Source organism: Emydura macquarii, unplaced genomic scaffold, assembly GCF_026122565.2.
Source record: "Emydura macquarii macquarii isolate MOO-44397 ecotype Brisbane River unplaced genomic scaffold, CSIRO-AGI_Emac_v2 contig_2292, whole genome shotgun sequence".
In the NCBI taxonomy this organism is placed as follows: Eukaryota; Metazoa; Chordata; order Testudines; family Chelidae; genus Emydura; species Emydura macquarii.
Window position 1 is genome coordinate 1,957,564 of NW_027132429.1, and position 20,937 is coordinate 1,978,500.

The window sequence follows — 20,937 nt, forward strand, 5'->3', positions numbered from 1 at the left end:
GGGAGCTGTGGGCCACTTTGAAACACCCCATGGGGCACTTTTGGTCCCCGGGGCACAGGTTGGGAACCAGTGGGTGGGAGTGCCAAGAACCTAGAGAGGGACAAAGCTGGCACAGCACTCAGGAGTCCTGACCCAAGCCCTGTGCAGTAGCCAACAGACCACATTGCTGCCAGTTGTCAACTAGCTGGTCCAGGGATTCCCCCATGAAGAATAAGCTAATAGCCTGCCCGGTTAGCTCTGAGCGACTTCTCTGGCTCCCAAGACGTGGCCCAAGGCTCTTTCTGGTCAAGGAATTGAACCCTGTGGGATGTGATGGATTGTGATGGTCTCCTGCAATCCCAGCCCAGCTGGCAAAGGCATCCTTCGCGCTCCTGTCTTCTCCCTTCCAGAGCCAGCTCTTGGCAATCTTTCTCCCCCCCCCTTTTCTATTTCAGAAGCTTTCTAACTGGCTTTATGCTCTGATGTGTCTCACAGAAAAAGCTGAGACACCCTATCCCAGGTCGGGCTCCCCAGGCTCTGAGGCCAGAGCAAAGCCCAGGCAGTGGAGGTACAGTGATATGTCCGAGTATGCGTAATATGCCCAGCCGTATAATGGTGGCGGCAGCAGCCCCGTGGGGAGCCGGGAGCCCGCTGTCGAGTGCGCACTCGACAGTAATATGTAGCACAGTCTGAAGTTGACCGTAGCTGCGTCGCGGGTCATTTGCACTTGCTTCTACTGCCAAAGGGCTGCAATGATTCTTTTAAAAAGTGAGAGAGGCTTATGATTGGCCCTCAGATGTCCCTGGACAATAAGAAGTGGTGTGAGCGTGAATGAGACGTTGGTTTGTTGTACTAGTTCCATCGTTTCAAACCACAATGGGTTTTTATTCTCTCTCAGGCAGGGCATCCTGGTAAAACAGGGCAAATTTTAAATCCAGCTGAGGTGTTTTTCTAAAAGATTGCTCTAGTTCAGGCAGGAATTAATTCAGGGAAGTCCTATGGGCTGTCGGCATAGGTGGTGTCACGCGGAAGCACTGCAGTGGTGCTGCTGTCGCGTTCAGTGTAGACAAGACCTCAGAGCAGATGAGCGGAGCGGCCCCTTTTGGTCTTTGCAATCTATTAATATGTATAGCTCCTGGAGCGCTCTCCTGGTTCAAAGCTCTGTTTATGATGCCGCCTGTCATCCCTCTGGTTTACAGATGTGGAAACCGAGGCACAGAGCCGTGACTGGACCAGAATCATGTAGCACGTCAGCAGCAGAGCCTGGATTAGAATCCAGGACCTTCGATGCCCCACGGCTCCAGTGAGGGCAATTCCTCTTACAGCAGAGCTACTGAGAGGGGAATGATCCATTTGCTGTCAGCTACTTACACAGCATTGTGTTGTGTTGTGTTCTGTGTGATGACAGCGGGCGACAAATGTAGGCTAAATCACAGGTGTGGATTAGGCAGCCTAAATATAGCCGAGAACGCACGTCCTATTTAAACGCAATCAGCGCCTGAGCCGCAATTTTCTGCACATTGTCTTAGAGCCTCAGCAAATTCATGAAACATGGGCCCAGGCTTCACTCCGGCCTTCTTGGAGCGGCTCTCCGTGTTGTTTCTATCCCTTCTCAATCTAGCCCCACGGGGACCGTGATTCCAGACGTGAGGAAGGTTGGTCTGGGGGCGAGGTCACGAACCTGGAATCCAGGAGAGTGGGTCTTCTGTTCTCAGCCCCACTATAACAGCACACTCTGGCCTCAAGCTCAAATTTTGAAATGTGTTTAGGTGCCTGAAAATCCCCCGAGGCACCTATTGCATCTTTAGACACCTAACTACCCAGAGCCACAAAAACAGTTAGGCTTTTAACTTCCATTGGTTAGGGAACCTCACCATGTTTGTGGATCTGGCCCTCCCAGCTACAAAGCAGAGTTGATACTTCGCTGCCTCCTCTGGAGCTTGTGAGGATAAATGTGGTAAAGTGTGGTAAGAGGGGGCCATTAACCAACGAGGAGGGAGTTAGGATTAGAACTTCGAAGCCCTGGCCCCCAGTCAGCTGTTCTCAGCACCGCACACCTTAGCCAGATGTTCAGTACAACGCTTGCTGAAGTGAAACAATTCGAGCTGACCTCCCTCTCTGTTAACAAGGAATGATATTAACAATACACCCTCAGCACGTTTTCCTCCCTTCATCTCAAAGTGCTTTACAAAGGCGGGGGCACTCTCATGATCCTTGATTTACAAAAGGGGAAATCGAGGTAGGGAGAGGGGAAGGGATTTGCCGCGGAGCTCACAGAAGTTAGCTGAGCTGGGAACAAAAAGCAAGGAGTGTTCACCCCCCCGTTCCCCACCCCAGTCCAGCCACCCTCGCCTGCCAGAGTGGGGAATGGAACCCAGGAGTCCTGATCTGCAGCTTCACCCACTCACTTGCAGGATTGCAACATGCCGCCTCTTCCTGTTACACTCTTCTGGAAAAGTATCCTACCCGCAAGCCTGATTCTCCAGAGATCTACCCCTGTTGCAATGACCACGTTCTGCCTCTCACCCTGCTGCTGATTCCCATTAATCTTGGGATGTAACCTTTGCCATGTTTCTTTTACAACTGTGGCCAGCCACTGAGTTGTTCTTTTCAAGGATTTGCCGAGATAACCCTAAATCCGTCCCCTGCATGACTGTCCCGTTTAAAAGGAGAGCTCAGTTGTCCCTGCAGCTGCATTTTCCAGTTCCTTTTCCCTTCCCCCTGTCCTAGTCACTGACAAGTTCCCTCTCTCATAAGCTGCTTGTTTTGTTCCTCACTGATTGCTGTGAAGAGAGGCAGTGTGGTCCAGGGGTTAGAGCAAGCAGGCTTGGGCTCCAAGACTCCCGGGTTCCATTGTCGTCTTTACCGGGATGCACTAGGTAACCTCAGGCAAGACACGGTGTTCGTTGTGTTGCAGCAAGACCTACAAGTGCAGGTCCCTTTTCCTGCTATCCCCCCCTTGATAACAGGGGTAACACCTGCCTGCTGTGGGGAGGAGCAGGGGGAAGCACGCCTCACCCCCTGTGTTAATAGTTACATAATTAACATGTGCCTGTGTTGTTACCCCGTTTACAGATGGAGAAACTGAGGCACAGGACGGGGCACTGGCTTGCCCAGAATTATGCACCAACTTGTTGGAGGAGGCCGGGATAGAACACAGGACGCCTGCTCTGCTTCCCAACCCCCAGCTCACCCCCCCCAGGCGTCCTGCCCCCTAACCACCTCCTCAACCCCCTACAGCAGGGGTGGCCCACGTGCGGCGTGGGAGCTGCATGTGGCTCTTTTACAGTTAAAGTGCAGCTTGCGGAGCCCCCTCAGCCCCCCCATCCTCTGCTATCAGACGCGGGGGTGGAGTTCGGGGGCTTGGCCCAGCAGGGAGGGGCTCGGGGCTTTAGCCCTGCGGCGGGGTGGTGGGGCGAGGGGCTTCTGCCCCACGGGGTGCGCCTGCCAGAGCGTCAGCCCTGCGGGGGGCGGGTGTGGGGGCCTCTGCCCCACGGCAGGCACCTGCTGGGGCTTTGCCCGCCCCCCCCCGGGGGGAAAAGCCCCATGTTCCCCCCCCCGCCACAGCGCTGGGGGCAGACCAGGCTGCCCCGCTCTCAGCGCCCCACAATGGGGCAGAGCCTTGGCTGGATCCCCCGTTATTGGGGGGGGGGAGACTGTGGCTTCCCCCCAAGTCCAGGAGGCCCCGCCCCCTTGCAGCAACTAGCCCCGCCCAGGGCCCGCCACGTGGGTAACGCTGCGGGTGGGGGTGGGGGAGGAAGAGGAGGAGGCAGAGCCGGAAGCGGGGAGGTTAGTGATCGCTGTTGGGGTGGGGGAGGGGACACTGGGGGGGCTACCCCCCCGGTTATTGAGGGACCTCACTCCGCTCCCACACACGGGGGGGCTCCCATTCTGCCCCCCTGCAGACGGGGGGGCTCACTCTCTGCCCCCTTCCCCCCCACTAGGGGCTCCTTTCTGCCCCCCCCGTGTCCTCCCCCCGTTTTCTTAGCTGGGGGGATGTGCTGGTGAACTGCTCCCCACTCCCAAGAAGGCCCATCATTGCCCCCCCCCCGTGTAAGCAGGGGGGGGCAGCCTCACGTGCCCCCTCCCCCACTGTGATGTTGGTTGGGGGGTTGTTTTTTGGTGATGCCACCCCCCCCCCCCCGGGCTGGTGTTTGTTACAGCTTTGGCCTTGTCTCTGCCCCACCGTGGGGGTGGGGGGCTGCCCCTTCCCCAGCACCCGCTTCGCCCTGTCGGGTGGCCTCTGAGACTCACCTGCCCCTCCGAGAGATGCGTAGCCGACGGATGGGGCCTGTCTACACTACTAGGCCAAAACACGGTCTGCGCATGGGGGGGAGGAGGGTCAGCTGGGCTGTAACCAGTCCCCCCAGGACGATAGGAACTGGGAGCTGAGCTGGGCGGTTGCTCCTGCGAGATCAGTTTAGCAAGGCAGAGAGAGGCAGTGTGGATTGGGACGTCGGAGGCCTGCCGCTGGCCTTCTGGGTGATCTTGGGCACGTCTCGTCCTGCTGTGTGCCTCAGTTTCCCCATCCGTAAAATAGGGATAATGGGACTGACCCCCTTTGCAAAGCGCATGGAGCTCTAGGGCTGAAAAGTGCTGTTGTTATCGTGTAGCCCCGGAAATGACCCTCTCTCTTTATCTTTCCCATAGACTGGGTGTGGTCCAGCTGCTGGGAGCTAAAAACTTTTCACAATGGTAAGTGGGCAGTGTTGCCATGCTGGGGCATTCAAAAATCGCAAGTTGGGCCTCAAAAAATCATGAGCTTGTTTTAAAAATCATGAGATTTCGTGAGTGCCTTTTCTTGGCCGGCTGTGCTGTTCAGGTCACTCGGGCCAAGTTTCCACACTTTTCTTCACAACCCCAGGTGCAGGAAACGGCCTTTTTTGTTTTTAATGGAAGCCGAGATTCTCATGAAATCTCTGCAATAGGTGGATGAAAAAGAAAGGGACCTCACTCGAGAGAAGTAACAGGCTGCTTGAGTCTTGCATCCTCATAGGAGTTTCTTTATTATTATTTTGCTTGTTTCCTTCTAGGGTGAAAGAAAAGGCGTGAATAAGTATTACCCTCCTGACTTCGATCCAGCGAAGGTAAGAGCAGGGGTTGAACAGCGAGGACTGGTCATAGACACATCCACTGGTACTTGGTGTCTGGGTTTGCTTTTGGCAAGCCCTGGGTTTACCAGTCAGCCCCTTGGGCCAAGTTCTGAGCCTGTGGCTGTAGTTGGGAATGAAGCTAGTAGCTGGGAATTAGGCCAGTCAGTCCCTACTGTGTCCCCTGTCCTGTGACAAAAGCAACAGGAGGGCAGCTGATTAAATTCAAAGAGATTTAAAGTGGATAAAGAGTGCCCTTCTTTATAAGGGACTGTGGAACTCCCTGCTACAGGATTTTAGTAACTTTCAAAGCCGGATTAGATGGTGATATGGGTCAGAACGAAGTCAGCCCTAGCTAGGATCACAAGGGCTGTAGGTCTGCATTCTTCTGGGTGAGGATGGAATTTCCTCCCTGGGATACTATGATGGGTTTACTCCTCCCTCTGAACCATCCGGCATTGGCTGCTGCCAGAGATGGGATACTGGGCTGGAGGGCCTGTGGGTCTGATCCGGCGTGCTAGTTCTAGGAACCAAACTGCTGTTAATGGTCAATGGCTGCCTTCCTCTTCTCTCCTGCGCAGCATGTCTCCCTCAATAAATACCGGAACAGCCACCCACTGCGAGAGAGAGCCCGCAAGCTCTCCCAGGGCATCCTCATCATCAGGTAAGCGCCTGAGCTCCCTGTGCCGCCCCCCCGGGACGCATCTCTGTGCAGGGAGATGGAGAGGCATCCTGTGGGTTGCTGCCTTGTAGGCAGAGCAGGGAACTGGGGGGCCAGGACTGCTGGGTTCTCTTCCCCGCTCTGGGTTAAGAGTGGAGTCTGGTGCTTTGAGCAGGGGGCGTCAGGACCTCACGATTACACTGAATGGCATGTTCGGGAGGACGTGGGGTTTAGCCCCCAGCTGAGGTCAGTGCAGTCGCCTCACCTCAGAGGAACAGACACAATCTGTTTGACGCCTCTGCTGGGGACACTTGGCTGCGGGTGGTTAAAGGAGCCAGGCCCCCTCTGCTGCCCTGAGGCGGAATTAAGGGCTGTTTGCGGACCCTTGACTCAGAACGGGGCGCTGCCCTTTGCGGTTCACACACTGCTCCTGGCTGCGCTTGGACCCTTTGCTCCAGCTCGGCTGGGGAGGACGTGGGGATCCTCCTAACCACGGCCTGCGCCAAGTGTCTCAAAGCAGCAGCAGCTGCTGCCCCGGGCCTGCCGTTCACCCGGGGCATTTCTAGCGTCAGGGTGACCGGCACCATCTGGGCTGCTCTCTCCTAGGTTCGAGATGCCCTACAACATCTGGTGCGATGGCTGCAAGAACCACATTGGCATGGGTAAGCTGCCTTCCCAGGGGATCTGTACAGCTGCTCACCAGCACCCGGGGTGTGCGCAGCGCTGGCTCATGCCTGGCCCAAGCCCTGGCCTCCTTCCTCCAGACGCTCGGCACGCAGAGCATGCCTAGGCAGTTGTGCTCCTTGCATGGTGGGGGCTGAGCGAGGCAGGACTGAGAAGGTGGAGAGGGGACGTTACAGGGTGGGGGGGATGGTCCTTGATTTTGGGGGAGGGACCAAACCCAGCTTTAATCGACTCGCTCCCTGTTCAATTTGTTGTTTTGATGGGGGCCATTGCGCTGTCCCCTCTGCTGCCTCTGGGCCCTGGCTGAATAGCCCGCCCCCATGCCGGAGAGCTGGCCCTCCCGTTTCCAGCCCCATATGTGGCGGGATAGCTCACGCAGCAGCAGCTTTGGGGAAGGAATTCTGGTGGATAGGGCATGGAGCTCAGACTTGGGAGACCCAGGTTCAGTTCCCAGCTCAGACATGGGCTTCCTGTGAGACGTTGGGCAAGTCACTTAATCTGCCTCGTGCCTCAGTTTCCCCATCTGTAAAACGGGGGTGATAATACGTCCTTTCGTCTCAGGGCGCTGTAAGGATGGAAACTACGGTGAGGCAGGAAAGAGAGATTGGGGAGAGGTTTATAGTGCAAGAGAACAAACAGCCTCTTGTCCCCATCAGTGCGGTCTAGTGGGCAGCACCAGGGGACTAGGAGGAGGGGATGCCTGGGTCCTATTCCCAGTTCTGAATGGATCAAAACAAGCAATTGAGTGTCAGGACTCTTCATGGGTTCTGGTCCCAGCTCCAGGAGGGAAGTAGTGTGTATAATGGTTAGAGCACTGGGAGTCAGGTCTCCTGGGTTCTCTTGCCAGCTATGAGACAGCACTGCGGGGGGAGCAGGCCTGGACACCAGGGCTCCTGGGTTCTTTTCCCAGCTCCTACCTGGACTCGCTGTGTGACCTGGGGCTTGTCGAAGAGTGTGACAAGTTGCTACTGACGTGGAGTGTCTCTGAACCCTGGGCTCTCAGTGGGACTCCTGGCTCCTGTTCCCAGCACAGCTTGGAAGCCCAGGGGGACGTGACATCCTTGCCAGTGCTGGAGAGCGATGCGGGGGGCTGGAGACATGCTCCAGGCCCTGCAGCTCCTGGCTCTGTCTGTTGCAGGTGTCCGGTACAACGCGGAGAAGAAGAAAGTGGGGAATTACTACACTACCCCCATCTACAGGTGGGTGCGGGAAGTGCACGCTCCTCCCATTTCGCTTTCCAGGCTCTGAGCCTGTACAGAGCAAGGTCTGGGGGCCACGGGGCCATGTTGCTGGCCCCAAACAGCCTCTCCCAGCCAAGCGGTCAAGGTTGGACTGGGCCGCAGAGACCCCGCCTGCCTCTAGCCCAGGAGGGGAGGGAAGCTGTCCCCGGCACAGCGCCATGGTGACGAACGTGGGATGACAGACGCACACACACACCCATCAACAGGGCGAATAAAACTAGCAGCTCCTGGGATTTCTTATGCCGCATGCAGCCATGGCAGCTCAGACTGGGGTCCAGGCAGCGCAGCGTCTCTGGCATGCCAGATGCTTCAGAAGCTGCTGTAAGATCCCTCTAGCAGGGGACAGGGTTGGGATAGGAGCAAAGGACAGAGAGTTGGAGTCTGGCTGGGGTTCCAGGGAGGGGGCCAGTAAACAGCCCCCCCAACCACGACCCAACCCTGTCCCCTTGGGCGGCAGGTTTCGGATGAAGTGCCACCTGTGCGTCAATTACATCGAGATGCAGACAGACCCGGCCAACTGTGACTACGTCATCGTGAGCGGGGCCCAGCGCAAGGAGGAGCGCTGGGACATGCAGGACAACGAGCAGATCCTGACCACAGGTGAGCCCAGGGACTAGCAGGCCCTGCTCCTTCCGGCGGCTGGGCAGGTAGAGCCCACTGGTGAGTCTGTGTGTCCATCCCTCCGCCTCCAGAGCACGAGGAGAAGAAGAAGCTGGAGACAGACGCCATGTACCGGCTAGAGCACGGCACCACGGACCAGAGGAAGCTGCAGAGAGCCATCCCCACCTTGTCCAACATCCAGGAGGCCCAGAGCGCCTGGAAGGATGACTTCGCAATCAACAGCATGCTGCGCAGGAAGTTCCGGGTGAGCGGCGACTGAGATCCGTGTGGCGTGCGCGTTGCTCCTAGCTGGAGCCCTCCTGGCATTTCGGAGGCAGCGTGATGGAGCGCAGGACTAGGACTCGGGAGAGCTGGGCTCTGCTGGGTGATCTTGGACAGGTCCCGCCCCCGCCCTGTGCCTCAGTTTCCCCACCTGTGAAATGGTCCTCCTTTGTAAGGTGCTGTACGGTCCGTGGCTGGAAGGTGCTAGAGGGGAGATGGTGGTGCTGGTCTGGAGGGAGGATTTGCAATCTCAGCCATGAGACTGCCCTGGCGCTAGGCAGCGTGATAGCTCAGTGATGTGTCTCCATGACTCACTGTCTGGGACAGTCCTTGCTGCGTCAGCCTGGTGGGTACTCGGTCAGGGGCCAGGTCTAGCACTGGTGTAAGCAGGCACAGCTCCACTGAAGCCAATAGGATCTGCCCCCTCTCTTTACACCCGGGCAGCTGGCTGGGCCCTTTCTCTCACTTTTCTGTCCGTCCCCTGTTCAGGAGGAGAAGAAGGTCCTCCAGGAGGAAGAGGAGAAGGACCTGGCTCTGCAGACCAAGGCCAACCTGAGCATCCGTCTGGTGCAGGAGACGGAGGAGGACCGGCGCCTGGCGGGACTGCTCAAGTACCGAAGTCTGGACTGTACGTGCTGCCAGCTGGGGCTGGGGGTGGTCTGCCTCAGGTCTTCCGGGGGGCCCTGTGCGCAGAGGAATTACTGGCCCTGTCTTGGCCTGTGGGATGTGGGCAGCATGGGGTTAAGGGCTCCGCTGACCCTGTCAGTTGGATATGATCTACAGTGGGGATGAACAAATCTGGGGAGGCAGGACTCCTGGGTTCTACCCCAGCTCCGGGCGGGGAGTACATAAGAACGACCATTGGTTCCTCCAGCCCTGTCCTCCAACAGTGGCCAATGCCAGGTGCTTCAGAGGGGATGAACAGAACAGGCAATCACCAAGTGACCCATCCCATTGGCCATTCCCAGCCCCTGGCACACAGCAATCCCTGCCCAGCCTGGCTAATAGCCATTGAGGGACCTGCCCTCCATGAACTCTTCCACTTCTTATAGTCTTGGCCTTCACAACATCCTCTGGCAAGGAGTTCCACAGGTTGAGTCAGGACTGCTGAGTTCTATTCCTGGCTTTGGGTGGGGGAGGGTCTGGTGGTTGGAGCAGGAGGAGAGGGAGCTAGGAGTCCCGGGTTCCAGTCCTGGCTTTGCCACTTATCAAGCTGTGATTTGGGGGTGGACTCTGAGGGGAGTGGCATTCGGCTCTGGGGGACTACAGGCCCCATTGATCAGTGCGTGCTGCTCAGCACAGGTGCATAATGCCGGTCCCAGGGGCAGGAGTCCTAAGCCAGTGCCATGAGAGCTTTCAGGTGCCCCCGTGCTCCTACCCGAGCCCTCTGTGGATGCCCCTCACTTCCCTGCTGCCCATTCCTCTCCTTCCAGCTTATGAGGACAAACAGAAGCTGAAGCGGACAGAGATCTCCGGCCGCTCCTGGTTCCCCCCTGCTCAGGCTTCAGGTGGCAAAGCCACTGACACGCTTAAAAAGCTGGGGCTCGCCGGGAAAGCCTTGCCCCCAAAGGCGCCCATCACCATCAGCCACTTGGGCATCGTGCGGCGCAAATCCCGGGATGGGCCCGAGGGCCTGCTCAGCCCAGGAGAGAGCGTGGAGCCCGAGGCGCAAAGTGGCGACAGCGCCACCCCCGGGACGCCCCAGCGCTGCTCCCCCATGGCCGACGGCGACGCCCTCCCTGCCGTGGGATCTGCCGGCGCCTCCTGCTCCGCCAGCCTCAACTCCTCGCTGGTGGCAGACTATTCAAACTCCAGCTCTGATTCTGAGGTGGAGTGACTGCCCCTCGCCCCCAGCGAGGGCTGGACTTACGGGGCCCACCTTGTTTAAATGACTCTACACCAGCGACTCGGTGAGAACACTGGCTCCTTCAAGCCATGGTCGTGATGCTGCCTTCTTCACGGTGCACGCAGCCTGCCAGACCTTCAGACACCCTGTGTCATCGCAGCTGACGCCCTGCCTGGTGTGACCGTCTAGGGGAGATCTGGAAAGGCAGAGCACCCCCTGCCTGTGCACAGTCTAGGTGAGATTCCTTCCCCCAGGACTGCAGGCAGCCTCTTCAGTTTCCTTTTTCCTCTCTCTAGGGTGGATTCACATCTGTTCCTCTGGTATTTATACAGTGCCCCTCACCCTTGCGTCCCGCCCCTTGTCCCCTGTATCTGCTCCATTATTCTGCTGTACATATTAAAAGGGCTTGTTTTAGTCTGTGCTCTATTAAACGCTGGCCCCAGTTGATTAACCGTGTGGTTTGCTGACAGCACATGCCTGGATGGTTATAATGAATCTTCAGGGCTCTCCTGCTTCATAGCAACAGGCCGGGAGAACGGCAGGAGAGGAAACGGATTAGCTGGGACGGGGCAGGGAAGGGAACAGCTGAACTGGGAACCCGCTCACGCTGCAGCTGTATTAAACCTGCTCAATGTGGGGCTGCCATGGGAGTCGTTTGCAGGTGACGTTTTCAAACCCTTGAATGAGCTGAGACCCTGTGTCCCATTGTCAGAAATGACGTAGACACTGAAGGCTGGTTGTGCTGCTATAACTGTCGGTCCGGGCTGTGATTTCGCTCCTGAAACAATGAAAGCAGTAGAACTCGCCCTTTGGATTTTCAGTGCGACAGGCCTTGTTTAAACACAGAAATGGTACTGCTTTTTAGCTGCAGGGGCATGGTTCAAACTGGTGCTCTGCCCTTCACCGGGGCTGACAGAGTTACTGCCGTACAATGGTGCCGTGTAACTATTCCTAGCTGGGACGGTGACTAAAGGGCAAGGCACTTTTGATACAAGTGTAACGGGGGGGGAGTTGATAGAGATCTGTAAAATCATGACTGGCATGGAGAAAGTGAATGAGGAAGTGTTGTTTACCTCTTCACCTCACCCAAGAAGCGGGGCTCACCAGTGAAATGAAGAGGCAACGTGTTTCAGACAACCATCAGGCTGTACTTGTGTCACAATGCACGTCAGCCTGGGGAGCTCCTTGCCATGCGATGTGTGAAAGTCTGAAGCATAACTGGGCTCAAAAAAGAATGAGGTAAGTTCATGGAGAACAGGTCCCATCAATGGCGATTAGCCAAGATGGTCAGGGATGACCCCACGCTCTGGGTGTCCCTAAGCCTCTGACTCTCCAAAGCTGGGACTGGAATGGATCACTCAATAATTACCCGGCTCTGCTCATTCCATCGGAAGCATCTGGCTGGCAAAGCCACGTCAGGAATGTTGAAAAAATCCCCCCCACCCGTCATAGCCGTGCTGACACAAGGTCCCGTGTCTACATGGTTATACCAGCAAAGAAAACCAGTGCTGGTAGCGTTCATTTCATCTGGGACAGTGGGAGAAATGCTACCCTCCACGCCCTCAGCTGTCCTCAGTCAGAGGTGGGCTGGGATAACTGTCCCGGCGCACACTGGTGTCGACACCATCCATAGCCCATCGGTGGTTGGCGCCTGATCTCCGTGTTGCTGCAGCTCTCGCATCTGCTTCATGCCACGCACCCAAAATACCCCCTTGCCTTCAGCTCTTTATAAAAAGTACCAACCTTGGGGAACGTCGACCCTCAGCTCAAACGGGTTTTAACACATTTCCAACTCACGCGGCTTGGCACATGGCATTTTTTCCCTCCCAGGGAAAATTTTGACCGTCAAAAAATGAAAATTTTTTTTGGTTTTCAGACAAAAGCGCAGAAAGAGAAATGTAGAATTTCCTCCAGAAATGTCCACACAGTCACAAACCCCATTTCTGCTGACACAGTTTCAATGCACAATGTTTGGTTAGCCCCATTTACAGCCTGCCCCGTCTCTGCTAGTGGATAAAGAAGACGTGGCTGGAGATGGAGTAGGTGAAAGTGAACAAACCAGCCACAGCGAAAAGCTGATTTAAAACGCTCCCTATCGATGATCTGCTGGGAGGTAGCAGCACAGCACCAGGTACCAAACTGCAGGAGCTGGAGCGATGGGGGGCGGGCGGGAAGTCCGGACTCCTGGCTTCTGTTCCCAGCTCTGGTGAGTTGTAGGTGTTTAGTGCGGAGAGCAGAGCAGTGGGAGTCAGGCCTGGATTTCAGTCACTGCTCTGGAGAGCGGGGGGGGGGGGTGTGTGTGTGTGTGTGTGTGTGTGTGTGTGCTGGGACTCAGGACGCCTGGGTTCTCTGCCCGGTTCTGGCAGGGCCGTGTTAAAGGGGTGGGGTGGGGTCCATCTAGCAGGGCCCGTTTTGGCTGGCTGTGTTCCTGCAGGTTTCAGCACGACACAATCTTTCACGCCTGCAGAGCGCAGGGCACTCCTGGGGGTTGGTGACCCTACTTCTATCGCTGGGAGGCCGGTGGGGCTAGTGGTTAGAGCGGGGCGTGGCCAGCACGGGGCGGGGTTATTCCCCCCCCCCCCCCCGTCCCGTTTCCCAGAGGGAGGATCCAGCCCCGGACTCGGCCGCGGCGCACGGGGCTCCCTTTACGACCCAGGCGGCCCCTTTGCAGAACCACATGGCCCAGCGCGGTCCCTGACTCCCCCCGGGCCGGGCCCCGGCTGCGCCCGAAGCCCCCCGTGTCCGGCCGGGCTGCGCCGCGGCGCCATGAGCCTGGAGGCGGTGCGCTACCGGCGCGGCTCCCTGCGCGTCCTCAACCAGCTGCTCCTGCCCCAGCGGAGCTGCTACGAGGAGATCGGCGGCGTGCGCCAGGGCTGGGAGGCCATCCGGGCCATGAAGGTGGGGGTGGGGGGCCGGGCTGCAGCTGCAGGGAGTGGGGGGCGCCCTGGAGAGGTGTGGGGAGGAGAGTACCGCTGGGGCAGGGCAGGGAGCGGGTGGGGGTACAGAGCTGGCCAGAGGGCTAGGGCTGGGCATGGAGACATGGGGTGGGCCCCACGCCTGGGCTGCCCCGGGGACTGGTCTAGCTGGGCTCTGGTTCTGCCCTGGGCTGGCAGCGTTTCCTCTGCATTATCGTCTCCACCCCCTGCAAAGCCTCCCCTGGCGTCCTTGGCTCTCACCTTGACTGTGCCCCTAGGTGCGGGGCGCCCCCGCCATCGCCATCGTGGGGTGCCTGAGCCTGGCAGTGGAGCTGCATGCCGGGGCCGCTACGGGGCAGGGCAAGGCCAGCCTGGAGACCTTCATCTGTGAGTCCCTCCGCTACCTGGCGACTGCGCGCCCCACGGCTGTGAACATGGCCCGGGCGGCTGAGGAGCTGGGGGCTTTCGCTTCCCAGCAGGCCCAGCGCGAGGAGGCCACGGCCGAGAGCCTGCGGGAGAGGTGAGAGCTGGGGCCCTGGCCCCTTCCCCTCCTCAGGCCCGGCGGAGCAAGCGTCACTTTAACCTTCCCCCTCACCCCCCCCAGCGTGATCCAGTGGGCAGAGGCCATGCTGGAGAAGGATCTGCGGGACAACAGGAGCATCGGGGAGCACGGGGCGCGCCACCTCCTCCAGGGGTCACGGCAGGACAAGGTGACGGTGCTGACCCACTGCAACACCGGCTCCCTGGCCACGGCCGGCTACGGCACTGCGCTGGGTAAGCAGGCTGGGCGGGACACCTGCCCACGCCCAGGGGAGCCATGTTGCCGTTAAAGATTGGGTTGGAGGAAGAGGGGTGTTCTGCCAGTCTTACCACTAGACCAGAGCCAGAGAACCCAGGAGTCCTGACTTCCAGTTCCCCTGCTTTAACCACTAGCCCACCCTCCTCCCAGGCCAGGGATATTCACCCCACCCTGACCACGAGCGCTTGCTCTCCATTTTACTAATCTCTTGCCCCCCCCCCCCCTTCACGGTTCACCTTTCGCCTCACAGGCGTCGTCCGCTCTCTGCACGCCCTGGGGCGCCTGGAGCACGTCTACTGCACAGAGACACGGCCCTACAACCAGGGGGCGCGCCTGACGGCCTACGAGCTGGTGTACGAGCACATCCCGGCCACGCTCATCGCAGACAGCATGGTGTCCGTGGCCATGAAGGAGAAGGGCGTGTCAGGTGAGCGTGAGATAAGGTGCAGCACACAGGCGCCAGCTGGCCTTGTTAGAAAGGGATGTGGATCCTAGGGCTTGTTCGGCTGGTGAGCGCTTCAAGGCAGGGACTGTCCTCACGGTGGAGTCTGGCATGTGATCTCAGTCAAGGGGAGGGCATCTGCAAAGCACCCGGCACTATGAGCCCTGATCTTGGACGGGGTCTGTGCATTACCCGGCAGGATGAGGCCCCGATCTCGGCCGGCATGTGTGCAGAGCCTGGCACAATGGGGCCCTGATCTCAGTCAGAGGGGGGACGTCTGTGCAGCTCCCACTGCAACGGGGAACCCATCTTGGTTGAATCTTTGAGATCCTACTTTAATTCACATCCACAGGAATCGACACACTGGATCAGACCAGTAGATCCATCTAATCCAGTATCATGACACCAGCAGTGGCCAGCCCCAGCTGCTGACACAGCAACGCCTATTTCTCGAGATAGGGCACTTCATCCACAGAGCTCAGAGCACTCCGCAGACAAGTCCAGTATATTAGTAGCATTATCCCGTTTAGGGGGGGTTGGACTCGCTGAGGCAGAGAGAGGTGATGGCTTGCAGCTGCTCTGCTGGGTACCTCTGGGCATAGCCAGGAATAGGAGCCCAGTGTCCTCCCAGCCCGCTGCCCCTTTCCCTGGATAGCACTGGCTCTTGGAGCAGCATACTGGGTGCTTTGTAGAGCTGCTGCGTTGGGGCCCGGTGCAGTCCCTCTAAGAGGTGCAGGCGGGGATTGGGGTCTGCCATCCACAAGGCTAACCAGCAGCAGGGAGGGGGGCGGAAGGGGAGGACCGCGATAGGATCACACGGTGACTAGGTGGTGATCTCCTTGGTGGACTCCTTGGTGACTCCTCTTGGACGTCAAGTGTTGCATTCCCTTGCCCAGCTGTTGTCGTGGGAGCTGACCGGGTGGTGGCCAACGGCGACACCGCCAACAAAGTGGGCACCTACCAGCTGGCCATCGCCGCAAAGCATCACAGGATCCCCTTCTACGTGGCAGCCCCTAGCACCTCCTGTGACCTGCACTTGGCAGAAGGGGCCGAAATCGTGATCGAGGAGCGGCCGAGCGAGGAGCTGACGGACGTCAATGGAGTGAGGATCGCAGCGCCAGGTACTGCCGTGGGGGGGCGTCCCCAAACAATATCATGGACCAACTGGCTGTCCCTGATGCAGGAGGAGATACTGGGCCTAGGGCGGGGATCCTTGGTTGGGTGTTTGCGTCACTTTTCGGAGTGGCTCACAGTGTCTCTGTTTTTCTCCCGCCAAGGGATCGGCGTTTGGAACCCGGCCTTCGACGTCACGCCGCATGAGCTCATCACGGGAGGAATCATCACGGAGTTTGGAGTCTTCCGCCCTGAAGAGCTCCGAGAGGCCCTCATCCGGGCGGTGAAGGGAGAGTAACTGCCCTGATCCGTGCTGGGAGGGGGTGGGGAAGACCTGGCTTTCCCTCCACAGGGACCAAGACTGTGACTGGGAGTAACACGCTCTGTGTCTTTACACACTGTTAATAAATCCCCACCGCCTTTGACACCACCCCATTTCTGGCGGCTGATTCCTGGAGCTGTCTGAATTAGCAGGGCTGTAACTTGCTGTGTGTGGCCATGTGTCCGCTGCTGGCTGGAGTCTGACTACCCCCCGTCCCTCTGTGTGTCATAGGCCCTCCACTGCCAGGGGAGATTCTCCCTTAGCCCCCAGGGCTGGGGCCTGTGGTTTGGGGTCACTGGAGGGGCTGAGGGGTGGCAGCGTGTGGAGTAGGCAAAGCACGAAGTGCCCCCGGGGCCTGGCAGCATCTACCCCAGGGGATCCTGGAGACGCGCTGAGCCCGGAGCAAAGGGGGGCAGAGGCCCTGGGCCCCCCATTTGTCTGCACTGCTCAGACAGGGTCTGGGGCCCGCTGGGCTTCGCATGCGGGGGGTGGGGGGGGAGTGAGGGGATCTGGAATTGTGGGGGGGGGGAACCTCACTGCCCCCCAGGTCCGCCTGTATCCCAGCATGCACTGGGGTGTGTGCCCGCTTGTATCCCGGCATCCCCTGGGAGCCGCATATCCCCGCCCTTCCGTATCCCGGCATGCAGTGGGGTGAGTGTGCGTCTCTGTATCCCGGCATGCACTGGGGTGTGTACCCGCCTGTATCCCGGCATGCATTGGGAGCCGCATCTCCCCACCCCTCCGTATCCCGGCATGCACTCGGGGGTGGGCGGGGCCTGCCCCCTCCGTCCCGGGCTCCCGGCGTGCACAGGGGCTCTTCCGACCCGGAAGTGGAGGCTGCCTCATCATGGTTCAGGGGAAGCAGAAGTTCCAGGCCCGGAAGAAGCCGGGCGCGGGGAAGAAGCCGGCGGCGGCCCTGGCGGTCCGGGGTCCCCGGAAGGGAGGTGAGCGGCCGGGCCCAGCTGAGCCCCCCCCTGCCCTGGGGAGGCCCCGGTGCTCGGCGGGGGGCACCTCTGGGGGGGGGGGAGAACTGCCCTGTTATTCCCCGCTCCAGAGGGCCCCAGAAGCCCCCCCCCGGCAATCCCCGCCCCCCGCCGAGGGGCTCTGGCTGACAGGCCGGGGATCGCTCCCCGGGGGCAGTTCAGCTGCGGACACTGAGCTCTGCTTCCATGGGTCCAAACGTTAACACCGCCCCCCTCCCCCCGTCTCTCCTGCAGGCCGGGTAATTGCCCCCAGGAAAGCTCGCGTGATCCAGCAGCAGAAACTGAGAAAGGTGAGGCGGGGGGAGGGGCTCGTGGGCCCGCAGCCGGGTCTTTCACAGTGAAAAGCGGCGCGGGGAGAAATTGCCGCCCAGCACGCGCTGCCGCCGGAATCACTATTAACAGGACGCTTTTAGAAAGCCGTACAAATCCTTGCAAGAATTTCAGAACCTCTTATCGTGTCAGCACGCTGGCGTGAGAGCGAGACCGAGACCGACGGAGGAAGCTCACCCGTGCGCGTTCTGTCAGGACATTACAACCTTCCGTGTTCGGATGCTGCGCTGTGCGGACCTCCTGCTCGCAATCTCCCTGCGGGATACAGGCTGCATTTACTGTTCAGAAGTCGCATTTGAATAGTTTTGGCTTTAAGTGTAGTCCACTAAATTAATGCAGGCTTGTCAGTGACATCTTCAAAGTGTAAGAAATGCACGTCGGAAGAAGAAGAAAACAAAAGTTTAAAGCCAGCCTGGAAGGAAGACATTACATTCACTGTGAAAGGTGGCAGGCCCCTGTGCCTGATCTGCATCGCTCACTCATTACAAAGCGAGCAACTTGAAACATCACTACAGAACAAATCGTCATAATTTTTCATCTAAATACCTTCCTGAATCAGAATGAAGGAAAACCAAGCTAACTGCATTAAAATTATGCCTTAACAGTCAACAGGCTCTACTTTCAGCATTCAGTAAGGAAACTGACACAACAACCAAAGTGTGGAATATCAAACATGCTAAACGTCCATATTCTGATGAACAATTTGTTAGGAAGAATATTGCAGAAGTGGTTGCAATTTCAGATCCAAATAACACAAAACTTCAACAACTAATAAAGCAAATTCCAATTTTGTGCTACATTACGGAGAGGCGTATCTCCCAGATCGCTGCTGATGTCGCAAGCAAGATGCAAAACGATCTAAAGAATTCTCTAGCATTCAGCCTAGCTCTCGATGAATCCACAGATATATAAGAGAAACCACAGTTAGCGAGATTTGTTCACTATGTTTCCGCGGATGTAATTGTGAAAGGAAAAATGTTGGACTTAGTGGCACTAAAAGAAACAACTCGTGGTGTTGACGTAAAGAACGCACTTGACAAAGCATCGATGAGTGCTGGTGTGCCACGAGATAAACTTGTCAGTATTGCAGCGGGGATGGAGCATCTGCAATGGTAGGAAGAAAATAGGAAGAAAAGCGATCACACATTTCCAGAGTTTGTCCCTGTTCATTGCATCATCCATTGTGAACATCTCACAGGCAGATATTTCAGGTACAGAAATGTTATGAAAACTCATCGACAGTCCAAAAATGTCATTGAAGAGCTGAATCTTGAAGACAAACCTAATGATGTCTCCATCTACTGTATTGTGAGGTGGTTAGCAACCAGCAACATTTTGAATAGGTTTGTGGAATTGCTGGAGCCTATCAGTGCTTTCCTCGAAGAAAAGGAAAAGTCCTGTCCACAACTGGAAGGTGAGCAATGGATGCGGGATCTGATGGTTTTTCACTGATCTTATGCAGCATCTGCAGACTGTCAACTTGGCACTCCAAGGGAAGGATAAGATTATTTCTGACTTTACTCAGTCTTCAGCTTCCATAACAAGTTAAAGCTTCTGCAAAGAGACAGTATCAAGAGATTTCAACAACTTTCCCTGTCTCAAGAGTGGGGGAAACACATTCCCTGAATTCAAAGTAGAAGATCACAAACTCGAGGAATACAGAGGTAAATGACAAGGACTCCTTGATGACTTTCAGACCAAGTTTGAAGACTTGCAGAAGTTGAAATCCTGCTTCACCTTTCTTGCAAACCCAGTCACGGTTGACGTGACCACCGATGGTTGTCCAATTACCAAAACCATGGTTACGGAAATGAGCCAATGTGACAGGTTTTAATCATGTTGAGTGGTGTGCAGCTGGAATGAGGCTACATGCCAAGGGGAGAAGGGCGGGATAAGAACCTGTAGAGAATAGAGTGGGTTTAAATTCTGTGTTGCAAATCAAAGATCTAAATCACTCTAGTCTGCTTTATCCTTTCCATGCGGGCCCTACCTGAACGTATCATGGTGACCAATGTTGTGTCATTGTTTCCTTGTGCTCCCTTGTCAGTCGGTCTGTCTGTATCATCTGTTGTCTTCGATGATAAACTCTGCGAGGGTGGAACTGTCTCTTCGTGCTGTGTTTGTACGTCACAGTGGGGTCCCAGTCTGTGACAGGCTCTCCTGGCCGCTGCCATAATACAGCTAATCCAATAAAAACGTGACTGGACCCGTGCTAGACACGAACATGGATCATGGTAGCCGGGAAACACAATTCAAGAGTCCTGCTCTCCTTGCTGAGACCCGGTGCCCCTTTCCATAGGTCTCTCACCCGGTCAGCCTGATACCTGTCCAGTTGCACTCGGTGAAGGGAGGTGAGAGGCGTGGGTTGGACAGAGTGTAGAGGGTGACCCCATTTAGCCCCCTGGTTCCTCTCCACGAGTCTCCTGCTTAGATGGCTGCTGCTGTTGCCCTTTCCCTCCCCGAGGATCTGCTATATTAATTTGCATCCTGGCCTCCTTTCTCCCCAGAACTTGGAAGTCGGCATCCGGAAGAAGATTGAACACGAGGTGACGATGAAAGCCAGCACCAGCATGCCTAAGAAGTTGACCGTGGTCAAAGCTCCAGAGCGGGGAGCCAAGAAGAAAGGTCACTCCAGCAAGTCTCCCCCATAACCTGAGCCTGGGAGCTGGAGGGGGGGGGAATGGGGGTTGCCCCCATCCTTGGGCTCCTGGGGGCTCCCATAGCCTGTGGATGGATAAAAGCGGAACACCCTGCTCAGCTGGCAGCCCTGCGTAGGAACGAAGCTAGGTGCCCCGGAACAAAGTGCTTTTGCAGCTATCTCCTTGGACTTGTTCTTCCTCCTCTAACATCTCCCGTGGCGCACATTTCCCCCAGGGCCTGTTCCACGCCTTGTGTCTGGGGCTAGGGAGGTGGCTTACCCCTGCGTGGTTAACCTGCCTAGTGCCACAAACGGCACAAGTTAAGCCGTCTCAGTCTTGGCCCTTGGCACGAGGCTGAGGCTGAGTGAAGTGAGGTAGCTGGGCAGTTCTCAGCCAGATTTGGATCGGAGGCGGGGAGCCCTGATGGAGTGTGGGGCAGCACCTAGGAAAACCTGCCTGTGGGAATTACGCAGCTGGGGCTAAGCTCCTTTGCTGTGACTGGAAGGAGGAGAGCAGCGTGCGCCTGTGGAGCTGAGATGCTAAATCTCCTCTCCTCTTATCAGCTCCCTTGAGTGACTCCAGCCACACCGATTGGTCCCAGCAACGAGGCTGGGTTTTGTATTGAATTCTGCTCCTCAGTGGCCTGGAGGAAGGGGCCCAGGGCCGGGTGGCTCCTGCCCTGACCATCTTCCTGTGTTTTAATAAAATGTGCTGGGGGGAAACGTCCTCTTCTTTAACTCGCCTCTGTGCCACCTTTCTGGGGGCTTGAATGCAGGATCCAAATGGTCCTTGTGAGCTACGTGCCCGTTAACCAACCTCGTAGCCTTCGAGTTGTGCTCAGGACAGCCTGGGGGAGATTCCCCTTGGCTTGGCTAGCAGGGGTATGGGGTGGGTGTGAATCCTGTCCATGCAGGACTTCCACCCTGCACGCAGTCTGCATGAGTGACTCCCCGTATGCCTCTGTCTCAGATACTCATCTGGCCCCATCACCCTAGTGTCTGGGCATGCCAG

The 20,937-nt window shown here is 57.3% G+C and overlaps 3 protein-coding genes across 4 annotated transcripts; all 3 read left to right on the plus strand.

Annotated features, from left to right (window-relative positions):
- Nucleotides 1–3,726: 3,726 nt before the first annotated feature.
- Nucleotides 3,727–11,405, plus strand: YJU2B (YJU2 splicing factor homolog B). Of its 2 annotated transcripts, XM_067560377.1 has the most exons (10): nucleotides 3,727–3,768; nucleotides 4,630–4,674; nucleotides 5,013–5,066; nucleotides 5,651–5,733; nucleotides 6,337–6,392; nucleotides 7,553–7,613; nucleotides 8,113–8,255; nucleotides 8,348–8,520; nucleotides 9,027–9,165; nucleotides 9,971–11,405. In XM_067560377.1, the coding sequence occupies exons 2-10, from the start codon at nucleotides 4,672–4,674 to the stop codon at nucleotides 10,372–10,374; spliced, it is 1,116 nt and encodes a 371-aa protein (XP_067416478.1). In that variant the 5' UTR covers nucleotides 3,727–3,768; nucleotides 4,630–4,671; the 3' UTR covers nucleotides 10,375–11,405. The 2 variants fall into 2 exon arrangements, with proteins under 2 accessions (XP_067416478.1, XP_067416477.1); XM_067560376.1 differs by lacking the exon at nucleotides 3,727–3,768 and having other exon boundaries at nucleotides 4,333–4,674.
- Nucleotides 11,406–12,986: 1,581 nt separating this feature from the next.
- On the plus strand, nucleotides 12,987–16,434 carry MRI1 (methylthioribose-1-phosphate isomerase 1). Its single transcript, XM_067560511.1, has 6 exons — nucleotides 12,987–13,281; nucleotides 13,577–13,818; nucleotides 13,903–14,072; nucleotides 14,348–14,524; nucleotides 15,436–15,660; nucleotides 15,817–16,434. Exons 1-6 carry the CDS (start codon nucleotides 13,150–13,152, stop codon nucleotides 15,948–15,950), a joined length of 1,080 nt encoding a protein of 359 aa, XP_067416612.1. The 5' UTR covers nucleotides 12,987–13,149; the 3' UTR covers nucleotides 15,951–16,434.
- A 133-nt stretch (nucleotides 16,435–16,567) lies between these two features.
- On the plus strand, nucleotides 16,568–20,663 carry CUNH19orf53 (chromosome unknown C19orf53 homolog). Its single transcript, XM_067560512.1, has 3 exons — nucleotides 16,568–16,918; nucleotides 17,192–17,247; nucleotides 19,795–20,663. The coding sequence occupies exons 1-3, from the start codon at nucleotides 16,822–16,824 to the stop codon at nucleotides 19,936–19,938; spliced, it is 297 nt and encodes a 98-aa protein (XP_067416613.1). The 5' UTR covers nucleotides 16,568–16,821; the 3' UTR covers nucleotides 19,939–20,663.
- The last annotated feature ends 274 nt before the right edge of the window (nucleotides 20,664–20,937 follow it).

Bases quoted from the DNA above. Each gene is read 5' to 3' on its own strand.
- MRI1 (XM_067560511.1), top strand. From the start codon at position 13,150: ATGAGCCTGGAGGCGGTGCGCTACCGGCGCGGCTCCCTGCGCGTCCTC. The intron at 13,282-13,576 runs GTGGGGGTGGGG...CTGTGCCCCTAG, and splicing joins AGGCCATCCGGGCCATGAAG to GTGCGGGGCGCCCCCGCCAT. The intron at 13,819-13,902 runs GTGAGAGCTGGG...CACCCCCCCCAG, and splicing joins GCCGAGAGCCTGCGGGAGAG to CGTGATCCAGTGGGCAGAGG.
- YJU2B (XM_067560377.1), top strand. The intron at 5,734-6,336 runs GTAAGCGCCTGA...GCTCTCTCCTAG, and splicing joins CAGGGCATCCTCATCATCAG to GTTCGAGATGCCCTACAACA. The intron at 7,614-8,112 runs GTGGGTGCGGGA...CTTGGGCGGCAG, and splicing joins TACACTACCCCCATCTACAG to GTTTCGGATGAAGTGCCACC.
- CUNH19orf53 (XM_067560512.1), top strand. From the start codon at position 16,822: ATGGTTCAGGGGAAGCAGAAGTTCCAGGCCCGGAAGAAGCCGGGCGCG. The intron at 16,919-17,191 runs GTGAGCGGCCGG...TCTCTCCTGCAG, and splicing joins CCGGGGTCCCCGGAAGGGAG to GCCGGGTAATTGCCCCCAGG. The intron at 17,248-19,794 runs GTGAGGCGGGGG...CTTTCTCCCCAG, and splicing joins AGCAGCAGAAACTGAGAAAG to AACTTGGAAGTCGGCATCCG.